A 20750-nucleotide genomic window follows, 5' to 3' on the forward strand; every position below is an offset into this window, starting at 1 on the left:
TTCTCTGAGCTTGTGGGATGGTTTCTGAACATTTCATTACCAGGCTAGGTAACACCATCAATAGATTTGGGGGGTTGTCAGTGTTCTTCTGTTTATAAGAGCTTAGCATGGTCAGTAGCTCTTGTCATGTCAGATGAGGTTCCATCAGGTCTGGGTCCGGTGATGGGTCTTGTGATGGGTCAGGTGTAAGTCACCAGTGAGAGTCTTGTGATGGATCTGGTGATGAGGAAGTTACATCAAGTGAGGGTCATTGCTAGGTGAAGGGGCTTGTGTGGGTTGGTTAAGGGTCAGTGATGTTTCTGGTTGGATGTGTGGTTGATTTGTGTAGCAATAACCTTCCCTAATCATGTGAACCCACCATCAGTTTTTTTTTATACAAACTCATAACATATTATGATAAAAATCTAAGTTTCATCATAGCATCAAAATGGATTTTCTCAAGATTCAAACCGCCATTTGCTTTAAAAATAAAAGTAGGTTATATGTGTGGAAAAGTTTTCATTATTCAACAGCTCTATGATAATATAGGTTGCTTCTTCCTATGTGGAAGTATATGAACATTTTGCCTTCGTCATGAAAAGCTTTGAGATATGCCATATCTCTCTCATTATAATTCAAGGCTATTCTTCGGTCCATGATCTTTTCCCATTTACCTACAGATGCTCTTTATTATACTCACTCTTTCCAGTTCTGTTTATTTATCTTGTGCTATTTATTAATTGGATGTTTGCTGTGTTCTCTTTCACTTTGTTTCTTTTTAATAAATTGTGTTGCAATTTTGTAATCTGACTACTAATTTGAAGCAATTTATGAAACTAGCAATTCAGTGGAAGTCACCGCTTTCATACATATACACAAACCATATTTATCTGAAAGTTTTCTTTGAAACTATCTCAACTGTCTTTGGTAATTATCACTATATTTCATTAGTTGTGCAGTTGTTTTTATTGAACAGCATAGTTACAATTCTATGAGTAAACAGTCTGCCAAAACAAGAGTAGATTGTTTGCTTTGCTTCAATATTGTCAGTCTTCTTAAAAACAATTATTTAAAATAGAAAGATAGGACCGTGGCATGGTCCTATGTTTCTAAAATCTTGCATCTTCAACTTTTATTACTGTTAAGAAAATATGAAAACCATGTACTATTTTTGTTAAATTGGTCATTCTCAAACCATGTATTCAGCCAGCAGGGTTCATTTAACAGAATATAGTGATATTGAAAACAGTAATTAAAGCCATTACTTTCATAGAACATTTGCCATGGACAACCACTTGCACCCACATTCAGAGGTGGAATTAACGTATTATCTGTTGCTTGAACTCTCTTATAGAAAGGAGTTCATTTAAATACTATTCTACATAGATGTTAATTTTCCAGCTTGGACAGTCAAGAGATTAAAATTCTAAATTTCCCAATTTAATAAAGGTCTGTATTTTTTATGTTTAAGAGAAAGAAACCCATCATAATCTACTAGTGCTGATTTTCTCATAAATCCAGGGGAAATATGTCTACTTACCCTTTATTTATCAAGAATAGAAAGAAATAGTACCCAGATATGGGATTACTCAATTTTTCTTTCAGACTGTTTCATAGCTCTTCATTATTGTATTTCATGACTTTAAAGTAGGTCCAAGCAGGAAACAATCTTCGAACTAGATTATAATTTTGGCTTCCAAATAGAAAATCATTTATTCCAGTAGCCTACCTAAACCTGCAATAATATCCAGTTTTGTTTTAGTTTGCTTTAAAAAATGTTGAATCCAATGTATATGAGAAATCCATTGCTTTTTAAATTTAAATTTAGTTAGCATTTTAAGAAAAAAAGGTAATCATAAAACAGTTGGTACTGAAAATGTGCCTATTCCCAAAACAGAGGTTATAAAGATTTTCCACCCCTAATTTCTCAAAGAGGGAAATAAATAGAGGGGAACAAATAGAAAACAGGGATAGTCAATATGTGGAGAAGAATATGTGGGGATTCAATTCTTTATGAAGGAAAATACAATATTCTTTATAGAATATTTTTTATTGGCCATGTGATTTGACACACAAGGAATTTGTCTCTGGTGCATAAGCTCAAAGTAATAAATCATAAATTATAAGACACAATCATAAATCCTAAGATACAATCAACAAAGTGATAGTCATAAGATATCAATAGAAGTAGGTGAATAGAAGAAAGATGAGAAGGATAATAGTAGTACAACCATTACTACATGGTTAGATATCTTTAGGCATAATACATGCTTGTTTTGGCATGCAATGTCCTATAGCAGCATCCTGAGGGGAGCTGAAAAATGGATATGAAACACACCCATTCCTGTCCACCACTTCCAATGGTTTCTCCAAGAGACAACAGCATGCTGTGGGTTTTCCCCCCTTATTTATTCTACCAATTGGATTAAAATATTGATATGGGGGAGGAAAGCTGTCTTCTATGGTGGACTGAAGCAGGGAAATAAAAAAGTTTGCTAAAATGTCAGAATGGTCTTACAGGTTTAGTGCTCCATTACTTTCCATTCCAGTCATAGAAGTAGACTTAGAACAGACAGAATACCCTTTGTATATCATGACTGTAAGATTTCATTCTGAATCCAATTTAGAGATTTGAAAACAACCTCATTTGACTTGGTCTGAGTTGCTTCCTATTTGTATTGAGAGCCAAATCTGAGATGATGTTTGGAGATATGAATCTTTCAGAGTTGAATAGGAGATTCACAAGAGAGATAGAATATTCATGGTGAGGTGGGCATTTAATAAGTAAACATGCAAGTAAGTAAGCAAGCAAGCAAATAAAATATGAATTCAATAGCAATAGCACTTAGACTTAGACATATATACTGCCCCATAGCACTTTTCAGCTCTCTCTCAGCACTTTACAATGTCAGCATATTGCTCCCAAAAACATTGTCCTCATTTTAACGACCTGGAAGGATGGAAGGCTGAGTCAAACTTGATCCAGTCAGGATCAATGATATTTGGAAGTACACCATATGTTTTCTATTGAAGAAAGCCTGGATTTATACATACTGTATATATTTTAGAAAAATAAATTCAGGAAGTTTGTATTAGCTTTCATACATGCATGCAGAAAAACACAAACATTTGTTGTAGATGACATTTACAGAAACAGAACTGCCAAAATGTGAAGCAATTTTTCTGCCACTTACCATGTCAATGCTCTAAAAAGAACCTTTTTTATATAGAACTAAGACAGTCCATAAAGCTGGACTTGAACTATTACACAAGACTTACAGTAAATCATATTTATCCATTCATTTTTCTCCCCTTGCTCAAATTAAAGAAGACTTTTTACAGAAATGTTACCTTTTTACGACTTTTGAAACACTAAATTACTTGCAGATGTAAGAAAATGTTTAGATTTAGTTATGATAATTTTAAGGAACTGCTCCTTATTTTTCTCTGAGACCCACAGAAGTGCTTCAAAATGTCTATTCCACTATAAATTTGGCATTCAGCCAAGTCCAATAAACACTACCACTAGTTAAATAAATGTACATAAAAGTATATGCTTACAAACTGTATGTTCAGATGAATGTCTCTTTGCTTCTATTATTTTTTTCTGTCAGTTGAATATACAATGACTGTATTAGGTATTTGAGGGTGGGTTTTTTTTGTTTAATTTCAATGTGTGCAATACTTGATGTATAAATAAAACAGAAATTACACATAGTAATAGTAAAATACAATTAAAAGAAAATTATAAATTAAATCAAAAGAAACCCTGCTGACAATTAAGAAGTGGGGGATAATTATTTTTTGTCATCTTCTTAATTACTGGTAGAGAAGAAGCTAAAACATCTCCTTGGAGATAGGAAACTTTTGCAGATATTCCTAAACTACAATTCCCTTCTAGCAGCTAAATTTATATGACCAAGGATGTCAAGGATTCTAGCAGATCCTAGTTCAGGACTATCTGGAAGAGCCCAGATATTGCTGAAGCAAGTAACACTTGCTGCTCCAGTGTTACTTGTTTTGTCCTTACATGAATGTAGCATTACTAGAATTATAGTCAAAAATAAAACAGATCTGACTGAACTCTGATTCAACATTATAGCAATAACAATAGTACTTAGACTTATATACCACTTTATAGTGCTTTACAGCCTGCTCTAAGTGGTTAACGGAGTCAGCCTATTGCTCCCAACAATCCTCATTTTACCCACCTCAGAAGGATGGAATGGTCGTCATTTTACCCACCTCAGAAGGACGGAAGGCTGAATCAACCTTGACCCTAGTGGGATTATGTATACTAAACATTCAGAAAGAATGCGTAGCACTACAAGATCCTACAGGCAAGTTCTTCCTTTCTTTCCTTTCATACTTTGTGGTCATTTGGTTCTAGTTACTAGCCATGGGTAGAAGTCTTCAGTCCCCTCTGTACATAGCATACTTTGCAGCAGGTGGTCTAGGTACATTGCTAACTTCATTTCAAAATGAATGTAAAATGCCCAGGCTTGGCTTAGGTATGCATGGTCAGTGCCAAGGTTATTAACAAGACACTTGCCTAGGGTGATGCAGAGTTCATTATCTGTAGAACATTGTGAGAATGGGTGAACTGATGGCAAAGCAGCTGCTGTGTAGGATTTAACCCAGGGGGGATAGGGATTTATACAGACAGGGAGATCCATAGCTGCAGGAATTTCTACTCCATTTATTTTTATTAAGCCTCATAAACACTGAATCGTATATCCACCTCCACTGGGAGACTTGTTCATAGACTTATATGGCTCATTATATGATGTTCTTTTACACCATTCATCTTAAATGCCCTTGTTCTTAATAAGTTCCATTCCTCGTCCAAATTATGGACTTATAATCTATCCCGTGTTTTGTCATCTTACTACAGCCGTACTTTAAATCTATTTAGGGATGATTAGACAATAGGCAATTAAATATTACTTTAAAGGGACTTCAAATCTCAGCGGATATCACAAAGTGGGTGGAAACTAGAACTTATTTCTCTGTTGTTTCAGAGGAGAATTGGAGTTATTCTGTTTTGATATTGGTGCTCTCCTTATTTAAGGGTTAAAATGACATTTTCTTATGTTTCCTGTTCCACATACAATTGATTTTTGAGAGCTGCAATTAGAGGAGCCTCAGACACTTCTAGTCTCAGAATGCAAATTTATCAAACACAAGATAGATTCTTCAAGTCATCCATGTTCTTACTGCACTAGTGAGGGTGATATTGGATTCAGAATAAGGATGACTTAACTACTGCTGTTTATGAAGCTATAAATATGTCTATATGTTTATGAATAAATGTACCACTTGCAGGTGTGTATTAATATAGTTTGTACATTACTGCTTGTTCAGTCGGCAAATCATTTCCAATGCAGTGTGTATACAAGCAACTTTCATTCACATTGCCATTGTTTGTTGACCAAACAGCTTCTATTCTGATGCCATCCTAGAAACAAGGAACTGTTTGTGGGGACAACATTTAAAGCTTGTTTTCTGATTTGCCTCCAATTTAATAAACCACTTCTCCCTAGAATGGGCTGAGAAAGCAAGGTGAAGCTGAGGCAAGGCTGTGTTTTTTTAAAAGTGACATTAATAATGGAAGAAATATGCAGGGTACTTTTTTTCTAGTCAGGAAGTGTGGAAGAAATCAAAGGCTGTTATGTGTAATGCCATAGTTTCTCATAGCTTGCATATGCTGCCTTCTGAGTGACAGTATTTCATTAAACATAAACAATCATAATTTCAGAGTGTGATACGTCTTACAAAAAAACAAGTATTCTTGAATTAAGTCAGCTGATTTTCTGTCATTCTTTTACAAGTGTTACATTGAACAATGGCATGAGACTAACCATAAATGAATGACATCAGAATAAGATTATATTTAAGTTTCTTAGTAGGTATTAGTAGTAGGTATTCTGGCTATTACTTTCAGGTTAATAGATACTGGATTATCACAATTGGCAGAAATCTATAGAGGACATAACCCTCCCCTCAATCATACGTTTTTTAGTTCATCAACTGTATATCTGCATAACAAATCTAGTTAATTATGGTTTTACTTATGTTGCTATAAACTATCCTTCGGAAATATTTGTACCAATTGCTGTGTCAGTGTGTATACCAAAATTGCTGCATTGGCACTGATGCAGTCAATATGATTCTCTATAAATTATAGACAGATAGTTAATAACTTGTAATATTATAATAAAATATTTTCCATGCCTTTGTTTCTGCTCATTTATCTGGTCTTCGTGCACATGGAATTTCAGTTTATGATAGAAAGTTGGTTACTCAGGTAGCCAAGACCACTCATGATTTAGTTCCATAGACTTCATTATAGGACTATTAAAATGCATTGTGTGCCATGCACTGCACATATGTCCTATTTGGATGTAAGAAAAAACTTGCAACCCTGCAGTATAATCTCTATATTAGAAATTTTCGTTTGCAACAAATACCATAATGCCCATGGATAAGCTAGGCTATGAATGTGCTTGTGGCATCCTAACCAAAATATGTCAAACTGACTGAGTTGACATAAATGTCTTTCCTGTTACTAAGTAATGTGACATTCATTCAGCTGCAACTAAGGCTAGTAACCTGATTGACAGCTTCTCTATCGGTGGTATTCAGCCGGTTCGCACTAGATCAGGTGAACTGGTAGCAAGGATTTGGCATGGGTCACCCAACCGGTAGTAAGTTCTGACTGGCCATGTCCTTGACCTGGTCACTGCTGGCTTGCTTGCCCCACCTGCCCGATGCTTACTTACCCCACCTGCCTGATGCTTGCCCCTTAAGGTATTTCTTTTTTTTTCCCCTTCCGACAATCAGCTATTCATACGATCAGCTGTGTCGGGATTCCCCTTGCTGAGGCCCAGGAAGGCAAAAAATGGAGGGAGGGGATAAGTCCCCCCCCATTTTTTTTCTTCCTGAGCCCCAGAAAGCCTTCTGGGAACAAAAACGCCCCTTCCCAGAGGTTCCAGGAAGGTCCCAAAACAGAGCTACGGTGGTGCTGCACACACCCTCCAGGCTCCATTTTTCTTCTTCTGGAGCCCCAGAGGAGCCTTCTGGGAGTAAAAAGGCCCCCGCAAAGGCTCCTCTAAGGCCCAGAAGCCCCCCAAAATGGGTGGGGGATGGCTGCAAAAAGAAAAAAAAAGCCACGCCCACCCAGTCACATGTCCATGCCCACCTAACCACATACACCAAGCCACACCCACAGAACCGGTAGTAAAAAAATTGAATCCCACCACTGTTCTCTATATTATTAAACTGCATTATGTGAAAACATAAAGAAAGAAGTTTGAGGAACAGCATACAGTATGTTAACTTCTTTCCTTCCACCCCTCCTTCTCCTCTTTTTCCTCTTCCCATTCCTTCTCTTTCTCCTCCTCCTTCTTAACTCCTGGTAACTGCCTACATAAATCCCTGCAATTTTCTTGAAAATATTTCAGATGGTTTGCTGTTGCCTCCTTCATAGGGCTCAGAGAGAGAGGGACAAGCACAAGATCTGTGCTAAGACTGACTTGTCACTAGAACTCATGGTCTCCTTGTTTCTGTCTCTCTATCAATATTCATACACTATCAATATCTGATGGTACATGGAAGCTTGTGCTTGGAATATAATAAGAATGAATAATCAGGAGAGTAATTCCTTAATGAAATGAATAAATGAAATAGGTATGCTGTATGTATGGTGGAATGTAATCTGGATTCCCAGAATGGAACCTGCAGTAAAACCAAACCAAAATGTTTGCCCAACTAAAGCAACTATTTGCATTACTACAGTTATACTCTGAGAGCACTAAGGAGGAAGAAGGTTAAAACAGACCTTCCCAGTGACTCTCAGAATATATTTGTAGTTATGCAAATAGTTGCTTTAGTTGGGAAATTTTTTTGGTTTTGTTTTGCTGTCTATAGTAGAGGAACAATAAAAGAAACTACTCAGAAGTAACTCCTCATTTCTTTCTTGGTTCTGACAGAATGGCTGTAAAACTAAGCAAGAGAGCAAGGGTGTAATAGATCCAAATGAAAGTGATCCAGTGCCATTGAATGACATTGATGGATGCATACATGCAGCCAGATGAAGGTGTAGTTTTAATTAAAAAGGAAAAAGTGAAAAAGTTCTGTATATCAGAAATATATTGGCATAATTTAATTTGTTATAGATTTGTGCGAAAGCAGGGATCCACAGGTTAATAATAATTACATGTTATGATCAAATGAATCATGAAATTAGAAAGAACAAAAAATGAGGTGGGCACATTCTGATTAAGTATGGTCCAACAACAGAGCAACAACAGAATTGGAAAAAAAACTTCCCGCAAATCTTTTTGTATCATAATAAAATGTTGTATATTCCTAGTGCTCTTTTGCAGCCCTTGTTGCTAGAGAATAACCCAAATCCAGTCTAGTCTAAATATGACTATATATAGATCAAATTAATAACTTTTAATTATCCATTTATTTTGCATTTCATTCACTGTTATTTTCATTGTCCACATTTATCTCCCTTCCTTTACAACAGGGCTTATAATCTGCTTATTTCATGTATTTGTGAAGTTACTAGGAATCAGTGAAAATGATGCCATAATAATATTAATCATAAAAATGCCACGAGTTTCTGATATACTATATAACAGTAATAATGTGCCTGAATCCAACTCAGAAAGACTTCTAAGTTTTGTTTCTCAAATTTGTGCTTATTTAGAATAATCATTCTGAAATCTATGTTGCATTTCATTGGAACTTATCTAAGTATGGGTACATCTGAATTCACATCACAACTGCTGAAGAGACTTCCAGTTCCAACTACTTAGAATATTATGTATTACTATGCATATACATTATTTCTATCCAATAGAACATCAAATCCAGAATATTTATTCCATTTAATAACTATGTCTGTAGTGCATGCACATCCATATATGTATATGCAGAGAGAATAAAATAAATTAATATGCTAATTGCAATATTAAATGAAATTAAGGGGTACCTATTACATATTCATTTTAAAGCTATTTTGAATAATGAAGGTAACCATCTGTCAATCCATGGGTTTGGGTGGGAAGGGATGGAATCTTGGCACTGTTGATGTCATTCAACATGATGTTATGCTGAAATATGTCTACTTAGTATAATGCCAATGACTATGTGCCTTTTATGAAGCTGACTGTGGATTGTAGTCAGATTTTTTTAGGTTTTTTTTTTTTTGACAAAATAGTCCCTATTTTTTTTTAAAGAAAACCCTTCAATATATTCAACTTTCTTATAGGCATACAATTTCTTGTAGTAATTGCCTATGATCAAAAACTAAAATACTATTATCTGAGTGTAGAACAGAAGAGCCTGGAAGTGGCAGTCACTTGGTTTGGATAATATTCTATGTCTTCCATGTGTATTGTTAGTATAGTAAAGAATCCAATTTTAGCATTTATTTATCCAGATTCCGGGATCTTGTATAAAGTGATTTTTTGAAATAACAGAGAAAAAAAATAAAACAAGCATAGAGGAAAAACCAAGGGACTGGTATCTACTGGACATAAAAGTCAAAATCCAGAGACTACTATGTCTAACTTTATTTATGTAGCAGTGATGCTTAACCTTTTTGGTGCCGAGTGCCCAAAGCACGCATGCCCCAATCCCCAAAATGCGTGCCCCAATCCCCAAAATGCAATGCGAGCACCCCCATCGTGCCCTGCCTCTGAAGATGTGCACATGTTCCTGGCACATGTCCCCCCCCCACAATTTTGGCTTCCAGATTGGGGCTTTTCAGGCCCAAAACAAGGCATGGGGACTTTGCAATCTCTGCAGTTTCTCTCCCCATCATGTCCTAGATTTCCCCTGCATTCCTGCCTCTGGTGCCTTCCCCGATCTCTGCAGTTTCTTCACCCAGTGCGCCCTAGCTTTCTTCTTCATTCCTGCCATGGAGAGGTACCTGTGGAGGGTGGAAATTGTGGAGACTGGGGAAGGCACAGGCAGCAGGAATACAGGAAAAAGCTAGGGTGCACTGGGGGAAGAAAGATAGAGCATGCTAGGGGGGGAAACTTCAGAGATTGGGGAAGCCCCGATCCCCATGCATGCGCAGCAGAGACCCGAAGACCAATGGGAGGCATGTGTGCATGCACAGTGGAGCTGGGGCAATGGCTGGTGTGCCCAAAGAGAGGCTCTTTGTGCCACCTGTGGCACGCATGCCGTAGGTTCACCATCACACTTATATAGCCTCCTTTAGTATGAAAGCTCAAGAAATGAGGGATAGTCATAATAAATTGCTACAAAATGATAAGAAGATGTGATGTCTGCTTTCTACAGTGGAAGTAGAAGCTTTTATATGAATTTCTGTATTTCAAGAGTTCTGGGTACAGTACTTATTATGTGGGATATCTATGAAAGACTCTGATTTATTTCTTTAAGAAAAAACTTCAAATCTTTATAGCTTTCCAGAGGTTATTGTGAGAAAGAAAAGGTTCCTATGGAAAGAATGATAGCATAGGGGACCGATATATGGGGAGTGGTAGAATGTGATACAATTTAAATTACATCTTTAAATTAAAGCAAAAGTAATCACTGATAATATATGTAGAGCTTGCCTTGATATCGTACTGGAAACTCATGTGCTGATCCAAAATTTTCAGAATCGGCTAGAAAAGGCTTTGTACTTTTTGGTACTTGAAAATACCTTCAGGCTTTTATCCTTTTTTGTGAATTTTGGAGAATGTGCTATGATTTGAATGACATTCTCTAATCTTTTCCTTCTTTTGTCTTGTGTTTAATGTGATAATGATCAAAGGAAATACCAGATGAAGAAAGTTATCTTGATATGGCTTGCAATAGGATTGAGTTTGACACCCCCACTCTATCCCTTTCCATTTAGAACACCATCTTTCCTTTGTCTACATTTGGGTAGCTATGTACAGCTATATGGATCCCACTTAAATAATATTTCACAACAGTGATTTTCTACACATTTCAGAATGTTTGTTACATCTTTTTCTTGTTTCAAATTCCAGTTCCCCTCTGTTTTATCTGTACAGATTATGTTGCTTACGGATCCTGAGATTGAGAGCAGCCTGCTGATCAGTTCTGATGAAGGAGCCACCTATCAAAAATACCGGTTGAACTTCTACATCCATAGCATGCTCTTTCATCCCAAGCAGGAGGACTGGATTTTGGCATACAGTCAGGATCAGAAGGTTAATATTACTTTTATGCTCTACTAGGGCTAAATGTATTACTGGACAGAATAAAGTGTCAGTTAACAGCTTGCATATCAGGAAAGACAGGAGATTCAAAGGATATACCTGACATTTACTTCCTCTAACTGCTCCATAAAATAACCAAGTGCTCAACATATATTGAAGAGTACATTAGATTTGCAAGTCTAAAAAGTAGAGGAATCAAAACTTATTTAATTTCTTTAACTTCTACATCTAATTAAATCAATGCAGTTAGTATCTATTCACGTATTTAATTATTTTGTTCTTGTGTCACATTCGAATTGGAATAGGCATAAAGCTCTGGAAATCAAGGCAACTCATCATTCCAGAGAGTCTTACCTGGTCAATTCCTCATTAATTGAAGTAGCCCTAGAGTAAACATGGAAGTTGGTTTATGCTTTACTCAATATGTCTTTGCAGGATAGGTAGTACACAATTTTTCTAGAATGTATATCATGTTAAATGTCTATCTTTTAATGTAGAAGTAGGCAACCTGGAGCACTGGAATGGCAAGCAATACTTCTGTATTGCTTCCAACTCCCTTTTGGGGGGGAAGAGGGTTACATGTCTCCTAAACCATGATTTGAGAGCAGAGTTTCTTATGGTTTTTGGGAAGGAAAAGATACCCAATTATAATTTCAAGCACTTTGTAGAAAAAAAAAACTCCATAAATTATGATGATTTATGAAACAAAAACTTCAAACTTCTTCCCAGAAAAATGACAAGAGCAAGAAAATCCTGATTTCAGCCATTTTGCATCATAACTTTACCTTTTGGTTCCAGAAATTGTTAAATGCCATCTGTAGGTTGCTATTGGTTGTCCATCCCTGCCCTGAATTACTTTGTAAGTGAGACACCTACACTGTGCTGAATGTGGAGGGTAGATAAAATAGATGAATGGAAGAATGTCAAATGACTGGCAATTAGGCCAATGAAAAGGCCTAATTAATTAAAATGATAAGAAAGCAGTAGTGGAAATTAGCAGCACTGATATTTGTTTTACCTCAGGTAAAACAAATTTATCCCAGTCTGTCTTTAGTCTTCGAGTATTTCCTTTAGCCACAGATTGGTTAAGGAAGAGTTTTGCACCAGGCTTCTTTTTCTGACAACATGGAAAATAATTCACATACTTGTGTAGGTAATGTAGGCATTTAGTTCTCTATGTCTTCAGATCATTTAATAAAATAATGTAAGCTGATTTATCATAATATTTGACTCAAATATTTGAAGAATGTAGAATTGGCAAAGGTCATCAGTATCATCCAAAATATTTGAATATTCAGAGGTAGAAATCCTGCTGGTTAACTGAATTAGTTTACTCTAGAACAGGGGTGTCAAACTCACGTCATCACAGCAATGTCACATGATGTATCTGGACATTTTTCCCCTTTGCTAAATTGGGCGTGGGTGTGGCCAGTGCATGACACATCTGGCTGGTTGGCTGGGAGTTTGACAACCCTGCTCTAGAAGGTTTAAATCAAGTCAATTCTATTAGAATTTTGAAACACCACCCTAAAAAAAAAGCTTTCTGTCATATAGCAGGGCAAAATATCTGAGCATGAACAAATTGGCTTTACTGTAAGAAAAATAGGCACTTTTCAAATTGGCTGTCTCCAAGTATCAAATTTATTTCTATCCCTTTCTTTCCAAACAAGGTTTATGAGCAATTTTGCGAGGACAAAAATGAAAGAAATACTCAGTTTCTTCTCATAAGTTTTCAGCAAATGGCTCATTTTATAAATATGGCAGAGTTCAAAGGTGAAAAGAAAGATTAAATGAAGGGGAGGAGACAAAATTGCCAAAGGAAAAATAAAAATGTCAAAGTAAACATAATAATTTTGAATTTATTTTACTAACAACAAAAGAAACATATTTCTATATATGACAATTATAAAAATCACTCTTGTATTTTACAAGATAGTGAAATGAAGAGATCCATATGGCATTTGAGGGCATTCTGTAAGACCTTGAAAACCTTTCCAGGTTGTGTTGAGATTCTCCTATTTGTGATGTTTTATATCTTTAGATGGTAATTGTCTGGATTACCATCTTGTAATTATCCGGTATTTATCTTATAATTATTTTGCAGTTATTTTGCAATTTGTTCAGGTTTCAATTATTGTATGTCATTGCTTTTACTCTGTAAGTGGTTCAGTCTGTTGGATTGAACAGCATCAAAACTAAAAACATGGAAACAAAAATCTACCATTAATGTCACTGAGAAACACCATTGGGAATTTATTCCTTAGTTTTCATAAAGCCATATTCCATACATATCCAATGAAAGTGTTTTTCAATTATTCTGTCAAATAGACTTCCATGTGGTAGTCTGTCCAAGTTCTGTAGATAATAACCATAGAATTGGCCCCTTGTTACTTCCATTTATTCTTGCATGGAAGAAAATCAGTTCCTCTATTTCGCAACCTGTTATGGCAGTGGCAGTGATAAGTACATATGTACTTAATCTATAAAAATGATTAGACAAATTCCAGAAAAACATTATTAGATCTCAGCTGATAATGAACTGCCAGGTTCAAAGTTAATCTCTGACTATCACTGAGAAATAAGCAAGAGATGGCTACGGACCTGCTAAAATACCATCTGAAGTCACTCAGTTTGCTTTTTCTATTTCACCTAAATTTAAGGGGAAAATATTGAACTGTATCCTAAATTTCATTATAGGTAGATAAAGGGGAAGAAGTATAGATTACTGTATAGCCAGATTAAAAATAAACAGTATAGTCAAATGGTCACCATTTGCTGACCAATTGAAGACAATCTGGTATATTTTTCAATGAATTTTTATATGAAGAAATATGTCAGGTTGGAGAAATGAAATATATTATTTTTAAAAGCACAAATGATGTCACATGTAAACTTTTGGGCTCTCTTTCAATTGTTGTAATTGTTAGAGAAAACAGCACACTACTGATTGCTTTGTGATGAAATTTCTTTGTAACTTATTATATCCAAGTTTGATCATTTGAAGATATAATTATCACATGATCAAGGCCATTTCAGAAAGAACTAAAGGAGGAGTGTCAAACTCACATTGTCACAGCAGTGTCACGTGAAGAATTGGGAGTTTTCCCCCCTTCACTAAACTGGGCATGGGCGTGGCCAGCGCATGACATATCTGGCTTGCAGGCCGGAAATTTGACAGCCCTGAACTAGAGTATGACTAGCCTGCAAAGAATTTGTTTTATACATGAAATATATAAAACAATATTTGGACTTTTTTGGACTTTTTTAATGGCCATCTTCTACATTTTAGAAAGGAAGGAACATAAGATAGAAAGAAAGCTTTACTTCTGTTTTGATCCTGAAGAAATAACACCTCACTCTGGATTTTATCTCACTGATATATGTCCTGCTGTTGATCTACTCTGATTGAATGAAGGGAAGGAATGTAACAGAATATAAATGCTATTCATCAGCAAAAAATTAGATAGAAACTGAAAATTGGGAAGATGTTTTTCTCAATCTGAAAGATCAAACTTTCAGGTTATTTGTGCTCCCTAATCTTCACCTGTACCTCAAAGATATAACTACAATCATGTTTTTGCACAATTATCACTTTAAAGAAAATATTTCTCAGTAATCAAACGTCTGATCTAGATTTTTGTTGTTCTTTTATTTCTGATGCTAGGCTTTTGTAACTTTTTCTGGTTTTCATTTTTGTTTTCCCCTTTTTCTTTTTTTCCTTTTTATCATTTTTTTAGGGTTACTGTCATATTTGGTTATTTGGTTCTGACTATATATTTATAGTTACTGTCTATAGTATATATAGTTTGTGGTATGCACTTATGTCATTTCAAATATAAATAAAAGCTAGTAGTTTTCTTTGTTGTTGTTCTCATTAAAGCGTATTTTTTAAAGTACTATTGTATTTTAAAAAATCTTTCACATTTAAAAAAATCTTGCCTAAAAGAAGTTACCAAAAGCCTAGCATCAGAAATATAAAATTATAGTTTAGTATACTATATTTATTTTTTTTCAAAATTGTAAGGTATTAGAGCATTATCACACAATCTGAGAAAGTTATTTCCGTGTCTTTTTGAAATATTGGCCTTGCTCTAAGCTGGGGAAGGAGATGATGACGATCACCTGAATACCTTCATGGTTGAATTATTCACCTGATGGAACTAAAGAACTACCACAAAACAGTTTGCTCATGGATATGCATGAAAACTCAGAAAATTACCCTGAGGTTTGGCCAGGTGGATGCTCCCAAGATACCTTGAATATTAAGCAACAATCTCTTATGGGAACTTTTGTAATCATTGCCTGCTTGCTTACCACAAATCAAAGGTAATTTGTTTTAAACCAGTGATTTATTTTTAAAAATAAATGCCCTTTCTACTGCTACATCTTTAAATTGATTACACACACATGCACACACACGCGCACACAAATACACACACACATCTTTGTACATCTTTCAAAACACTTCTATCAATTATTTTTAACCTTTATTTGTTTAATAAAACAGGACAATAATGAAATTACTCACACACATACTCATATGTACACATGCACTTAAATGAAGGCTTATTACCTGAAATCAACCATCCTGATCCAATTCAGGTTGGTGGATAGGTATATTTTTTAACTTCATTTGACTGAGACTAAGAAACAGTAACTCACCTAAAATCATTTAGCCATCTTCTCTGTCCAAAGAAGGACTGTGTCTGCATGTCTATCTGTGCTCAGTAGTATAATTGTGTACTCTTTCACTTTGAAATTCCTTTTTCCTAATCTTATTTTTTACATTTTTCAAAGAGTTTCCAAGTAGTTTCCCTCTAAATTTAAGATGAGTGTCTACTTCAAAACCAGAGGGTGTTCTCATATCATAAGAAATATACCAATGAAATATTCCATCTTTCTAAATCAATGTAGACTGTTACGTTGGTACACAAAATCTCAACATAATAATTATATACTTCCATGTGACAGTTTTCACCTGTTCTTTTCCAAATTGTTCTCTCCTTCTGCTCCTTTTCACAATCTTTAAATTGGTGACAACCAATGAATAATTTTCCTGCATGGATCTTTGGAAATAAATGCAAGATCTCATAAAAATCTCATTCATTTCAGTGTCACAGCTCAAAGTAATATAATAGTAGAAATGTCATCAACCTCTAATTGATGACTTTCGTAGCTCAAACTATTTCATGCCCATACTTTGTACACCTCTAGAATAACAAACATGAATTTATAGTGGTATGTAATATTATGGTACAAATGCAGTTTAGAATAATGAAGGATACAGATTATCTGTGCATAGATAAATAGTTGTCATACATTTTCCCATAATACTGGGGAGGGAAGATGGGGTGGAATAGGTGATTCCACGGAAGACAAGATCTTGAGGTGTTAATTCAGTCTATGCTCTGTGTAACACCTATACTTACTATTTTTTATATTTGAAGGAAAAGAAAAGAAACTTGCCCATCAATAGTGAAATAGTATTTGTTTCTAGCATGCATATTCTGCAATTTAATCAAACAGTGAAGAATTGCCAACTTCCTAGAACTACGCCGCCTTTGGTCCGACCTAAGTATAGTATATAAAATACATTGCAATGTCCTACCAGTCAATGAATACTTCAGCTTCAACCATAACAACACAAGAGCAAACAATAGATACAAACTCGCACCAAACTTGATTGCAGGAAATACGACTTCAGCAACAGAATGGTCAATGTCTGGAATTCTTTACCTAACGCTGTGGTTTTTTTCCCCAAACCTCAAAAACTTTAACCTTAGACTGTCTACTATTGACCTATTATTTCTTTTATATATTTTTTTATTTTTCTTATATGTATCGATGTATTCATAACTATGTTTTTACTTATACCTATTATCTTGTAAGCAATTGACAAATTTAAAAACTAACAACAACATGAAGACAATTGTTTATGGTTTATCTGATTTTGTAGTTAAAACATTTTTTTAAAAAGCAACACGTTGTCACTTTTATAAAGCAGTATAAACAACTGAAAGACAAATTGCCAATGTACATTTCTGAAGGATTAAAAACATGGCTAGGTTATTTCCATTCAACCAATTTTCTACCTAGTCACAATAATATGATTCCCCAGCAAATGTTTGACAAAAACTCCCTGTTAAAACTTTTTATTTATCTGATGTCTTAGTTAAGGTTAAATTTGTGAAGGTTGAGTAGATTTAACCTGACACACAATTCTGTTTCATAGCCATTTCAATATTTGGTTTTTTTTTTATAAATACAGTTTGAATACCATTTGAATAGAGCATTTACCCACAATCATATGTCAATCCCACAAAGTATCCATTATTGAAGAAAATAAAATAGGGGCTTCTCATAGAATCTGGTTGGATATGATGGGATTCTTGGATAATGCAAATATTCTAAGGAATGATTCAATTCAGATTCAATATTTGAATCATATTTCCAAAATGATTGGAGATATCAGATCAAATCCAGTGCCTCCAATTCATTTGGATAGTTTTGAAGACAATTTGTTAATTCAGTGGACTTTCTGGCTTTGCAGTCTCAAATATTAGACACATTTCTTTCCAGTGTTATAATGGGCTTTTTCTCACATTGATATGAGTAAACAATCAGTGAGTATTTTTCATCTTCATAAAACCCTAACCCTTGGAGTAGATCATTCTATTCTTTGTTTGTCATTGTTTGATATTTAGTTGCAGTTTTTTATCATCCCTATTTTTATTAGTTTAACTCCTTTTTATTCCCGCCACCAAATTTAAAATAAAAGTTCCTATATAAGTAAATATATGTGGTTCAGGAATGAACTGTGGAGTTCTTGATGCTCTCAGAGCTTGATTGTTTGCATGCAAGTGTTTCATTGTCCATATAGGTAACAACATAACTGCGAGAGATAAATTTGATTAATAAATAAATACATTCTACCATTTTAAGTTCATTGTGTTTCTACAGAGTCATTTTTAGTGGTGATCAATAGGTCACTTCTTCCTTTCTTCCTGCTTAATTGCAGCTGACTTGTCTGCTTTTCCCCAGCAAATGAAAAATCAGGACAATTGAAATCCCATTACAGGAGCTCATTGTCTTGATCCAACTATAAAGATAATCTGTTATACAGTCTCTTCCAAACCTTCTGAGAAAGCTGCTGAAAAATGTAAAGCAATTCTTTCTGGCCAAGTATTCTATCATTTGTATCTGACACAGATTAAGATCCAAATTTCCAGGTTTACAAAATTCTGTATTGTTGAAACTTTAAAGTCTTTTCATTGTGACAGTACTGTCAATTATTTTTATTCCTGTTGCCCATAGTCTTCTGAACATAAGGGAATTGAGATTTCTTCTGCATTAAGTTATATAATTAGCATGGTTGACAGCACATTGTTAACTGGGTCATTCCCCACAGTAGAACCCATTGTTTAAACAAGAGTTTTTGGTCAACTCAGCAAAAACATTCCCAGATGAATGGTGGCTAATGAAGTTCACTATTCTGGGATTTACTCAGTTGGAGTTATCCCTACCTTTCTTCGCTTTCAATTTACAGCTATTTCCCCCCACCCCCCAAAAGTAAAGGGTTGTACTGACATCACCAGCTGTCACAACTGAGAAATCAGCAGGATGTGACATCAGACATAGTAGCTGTAGGATTCTGTTATCATGATTAAAGGAATCTGGATAATGTGATAGGAACAGCTGTATGGTACAGGTATACTTGCTAAAGTAAAAAAGATAAAAATTGGAGAAATATATTGTTAGTTAAGGACGAAACCAAGCCTGAAATTATTCAGCATTCTCCCCAGTTCTTCTCAGTTAATAACTTAAAATTGTTTTTTTCCTTAAAGCAAATAATAATAATAATCTAAATTTATTATGGATGGGAGATGTAGTTCTACGAGTACAAGTAGTCCTTAGCTTATGACCACAATTGAGCCCAAAACTTATGTTGCTAAGTGAAAAATTTGTTCATTTCATGACTTTTCTCACCACATTTGTCACATGAATCACTGAAATTCTTAAATTAAATTAAATTAAATTAAATTAAATTAAATTAAAAACATGGTAGTTAACTGAATCTGGTTTTGTCACTGACTTTGCTTGTTAGAAGGTCGCAACAATAGGATTACATAACTCTAGGAAACTGCAATTGTCATAAACATGAGTTAGTTGTCAAGCATCCAAATGTAAATCTCATGACCCTGGGGACGCTGATATGGTTATAAATGTGAAAAATGGACATCAGTCACTTTTTTCAATGCTATTGTAACTTTGAACAGTCACTAAATGAACTGTTGTATGTCAAGGACTACCTGTACTCTCATTTTATTTGTATGTTTCTTTCCCAATGTTTCTCAACTTGCAGTTATATTCCAAAGAAGAATGCCCTCATGGAGCAGCTACTGTCTTCCAATAATATATCCCTATTGACAACTTCCATCACTTCAAATTCCAAAGACTTTCTAAAAGACATGGAAGTGAGACATTAAAAAAAAAACCACTCAGTTTTCAAGAAATAACATTTTGGTGAATCTAGGGTAAAATGGAAGAAGTTGCAGATAGAAAAATTGTGTCCTACCGTCCCATTGTTAAATCTATGTCAGATATAACAAGGACATTTGTTTGAGTGATTGACCCATTCTAAATAAAACCTATAACAACGATCAGTGTATTTTGTCATCTCATGTTAGAGCAAATCATTTCTGATTTGGGCAGAATTGTTGCTGCACACATTTTCACGTTAGACGGCTAACGTTGAGAGGAAATAATTAAAAAGAAACATTTTATAGAGCATATTTTTGAATTATCAAGAGCACTTCTTTAGACAATATTTTGTAAACCTTCTTGAAAGGTGTGATAAAAGGAGACTGAGATTTAAAAACAATCTAGGTAATCATTCACATCATAAAGCTTTAAGAGAATTAAAACAGGATGAATGTTTGGCAGAAGATTAAAACACTATATTTCTTTTAACATTTCTTCTTAGTTGTACAGTTCAGTTGAATTTGGAAGAAGATGGCTACTTCTACAAGAATCCATAACCCCAAATAGATTCTACTGGTAAGTAAAAAAATAGTATTTCACCTATCACAGGCCTTTTTCTTACAATGAAGGGTATAATTAATTTATTGGCTGTTTTATTTATGTATGTTGAACTTAAACGGACTTTGGGGCATGGTAAAGGATAGGAAGGCCTGGAGGTCATGATGGGTGAGACATGACTTTGCAACTAACAAAAACAATATGTGTGTGCGTGCGCATTACAATACTATAACTGCATACATTTTCTAATTTTAAGCCAGACTTATTAAACTTAGCAACTTGTTTCTTTGACTAAAAAGTGATGAATGGAAGAGGATACCCAACAGTGTAATTTTTTTCCACTTATTTTATCACCCCAGTAAGTTAAACTAAAAGATAGAGACTATTTTAGCTGATCAATAAACTAAATAATAAACTGAATCTTTTCTTTCTTAATGAAATTCTTCCATGGCACCACAGTAGTTATTCCCATTTGGTAGCCATAGGAGATTAGTATTCACCATGTGTCAGAATTACTCTGCT

The 20750-nt window shown here is 34.8% G+C and overlaps 1 protein-coding gene across 5 annotated transcripts in view; it reads left to right on the forward strand.

Moving 5' to 3' along the window:
• SORCS1 (sortilin related VPS10 domain containing receptor 1) overlaps positions 1 to 20750 on the forward strand; it is a 452701-nt gene that overhangs the window by 291107 nt on the left and 140844 nt on the right. For all 5 annotated transcript variants that reach the window (XM_087932772.1, XM_087932776.1, XM_087932771.1 and 2 more), the window contains exons 4-5: positions 11022 to 11180; positions 20173 to 20246. In XM_087932772.1, coding sequence (XP_087788898.1) covers positions 11022 to 11180; positions 20173 to 20246 — 233 coding nt within the window. The remainder of the gene's footprint in view (positions 1 to 11021; positions 11181 to 20172; positions 20247 to 20750) is intronic.

The sequence above is a fragment of the Pseudonaja textilis genome, chromosome 4 (assembly GCF_049901715.1).
Source record: "Pseudonaja textilis isolate UNSWEBS1 chromosome 4, rPseTex1.2, whole genome shotgun sequence".
Taxonomy (NCBI): Eukaryota; Metazoa; Chordata; class Lepidosauria; order Squamata; family Elapidae; genus Pseudonaja; species Pseudonaja textilis.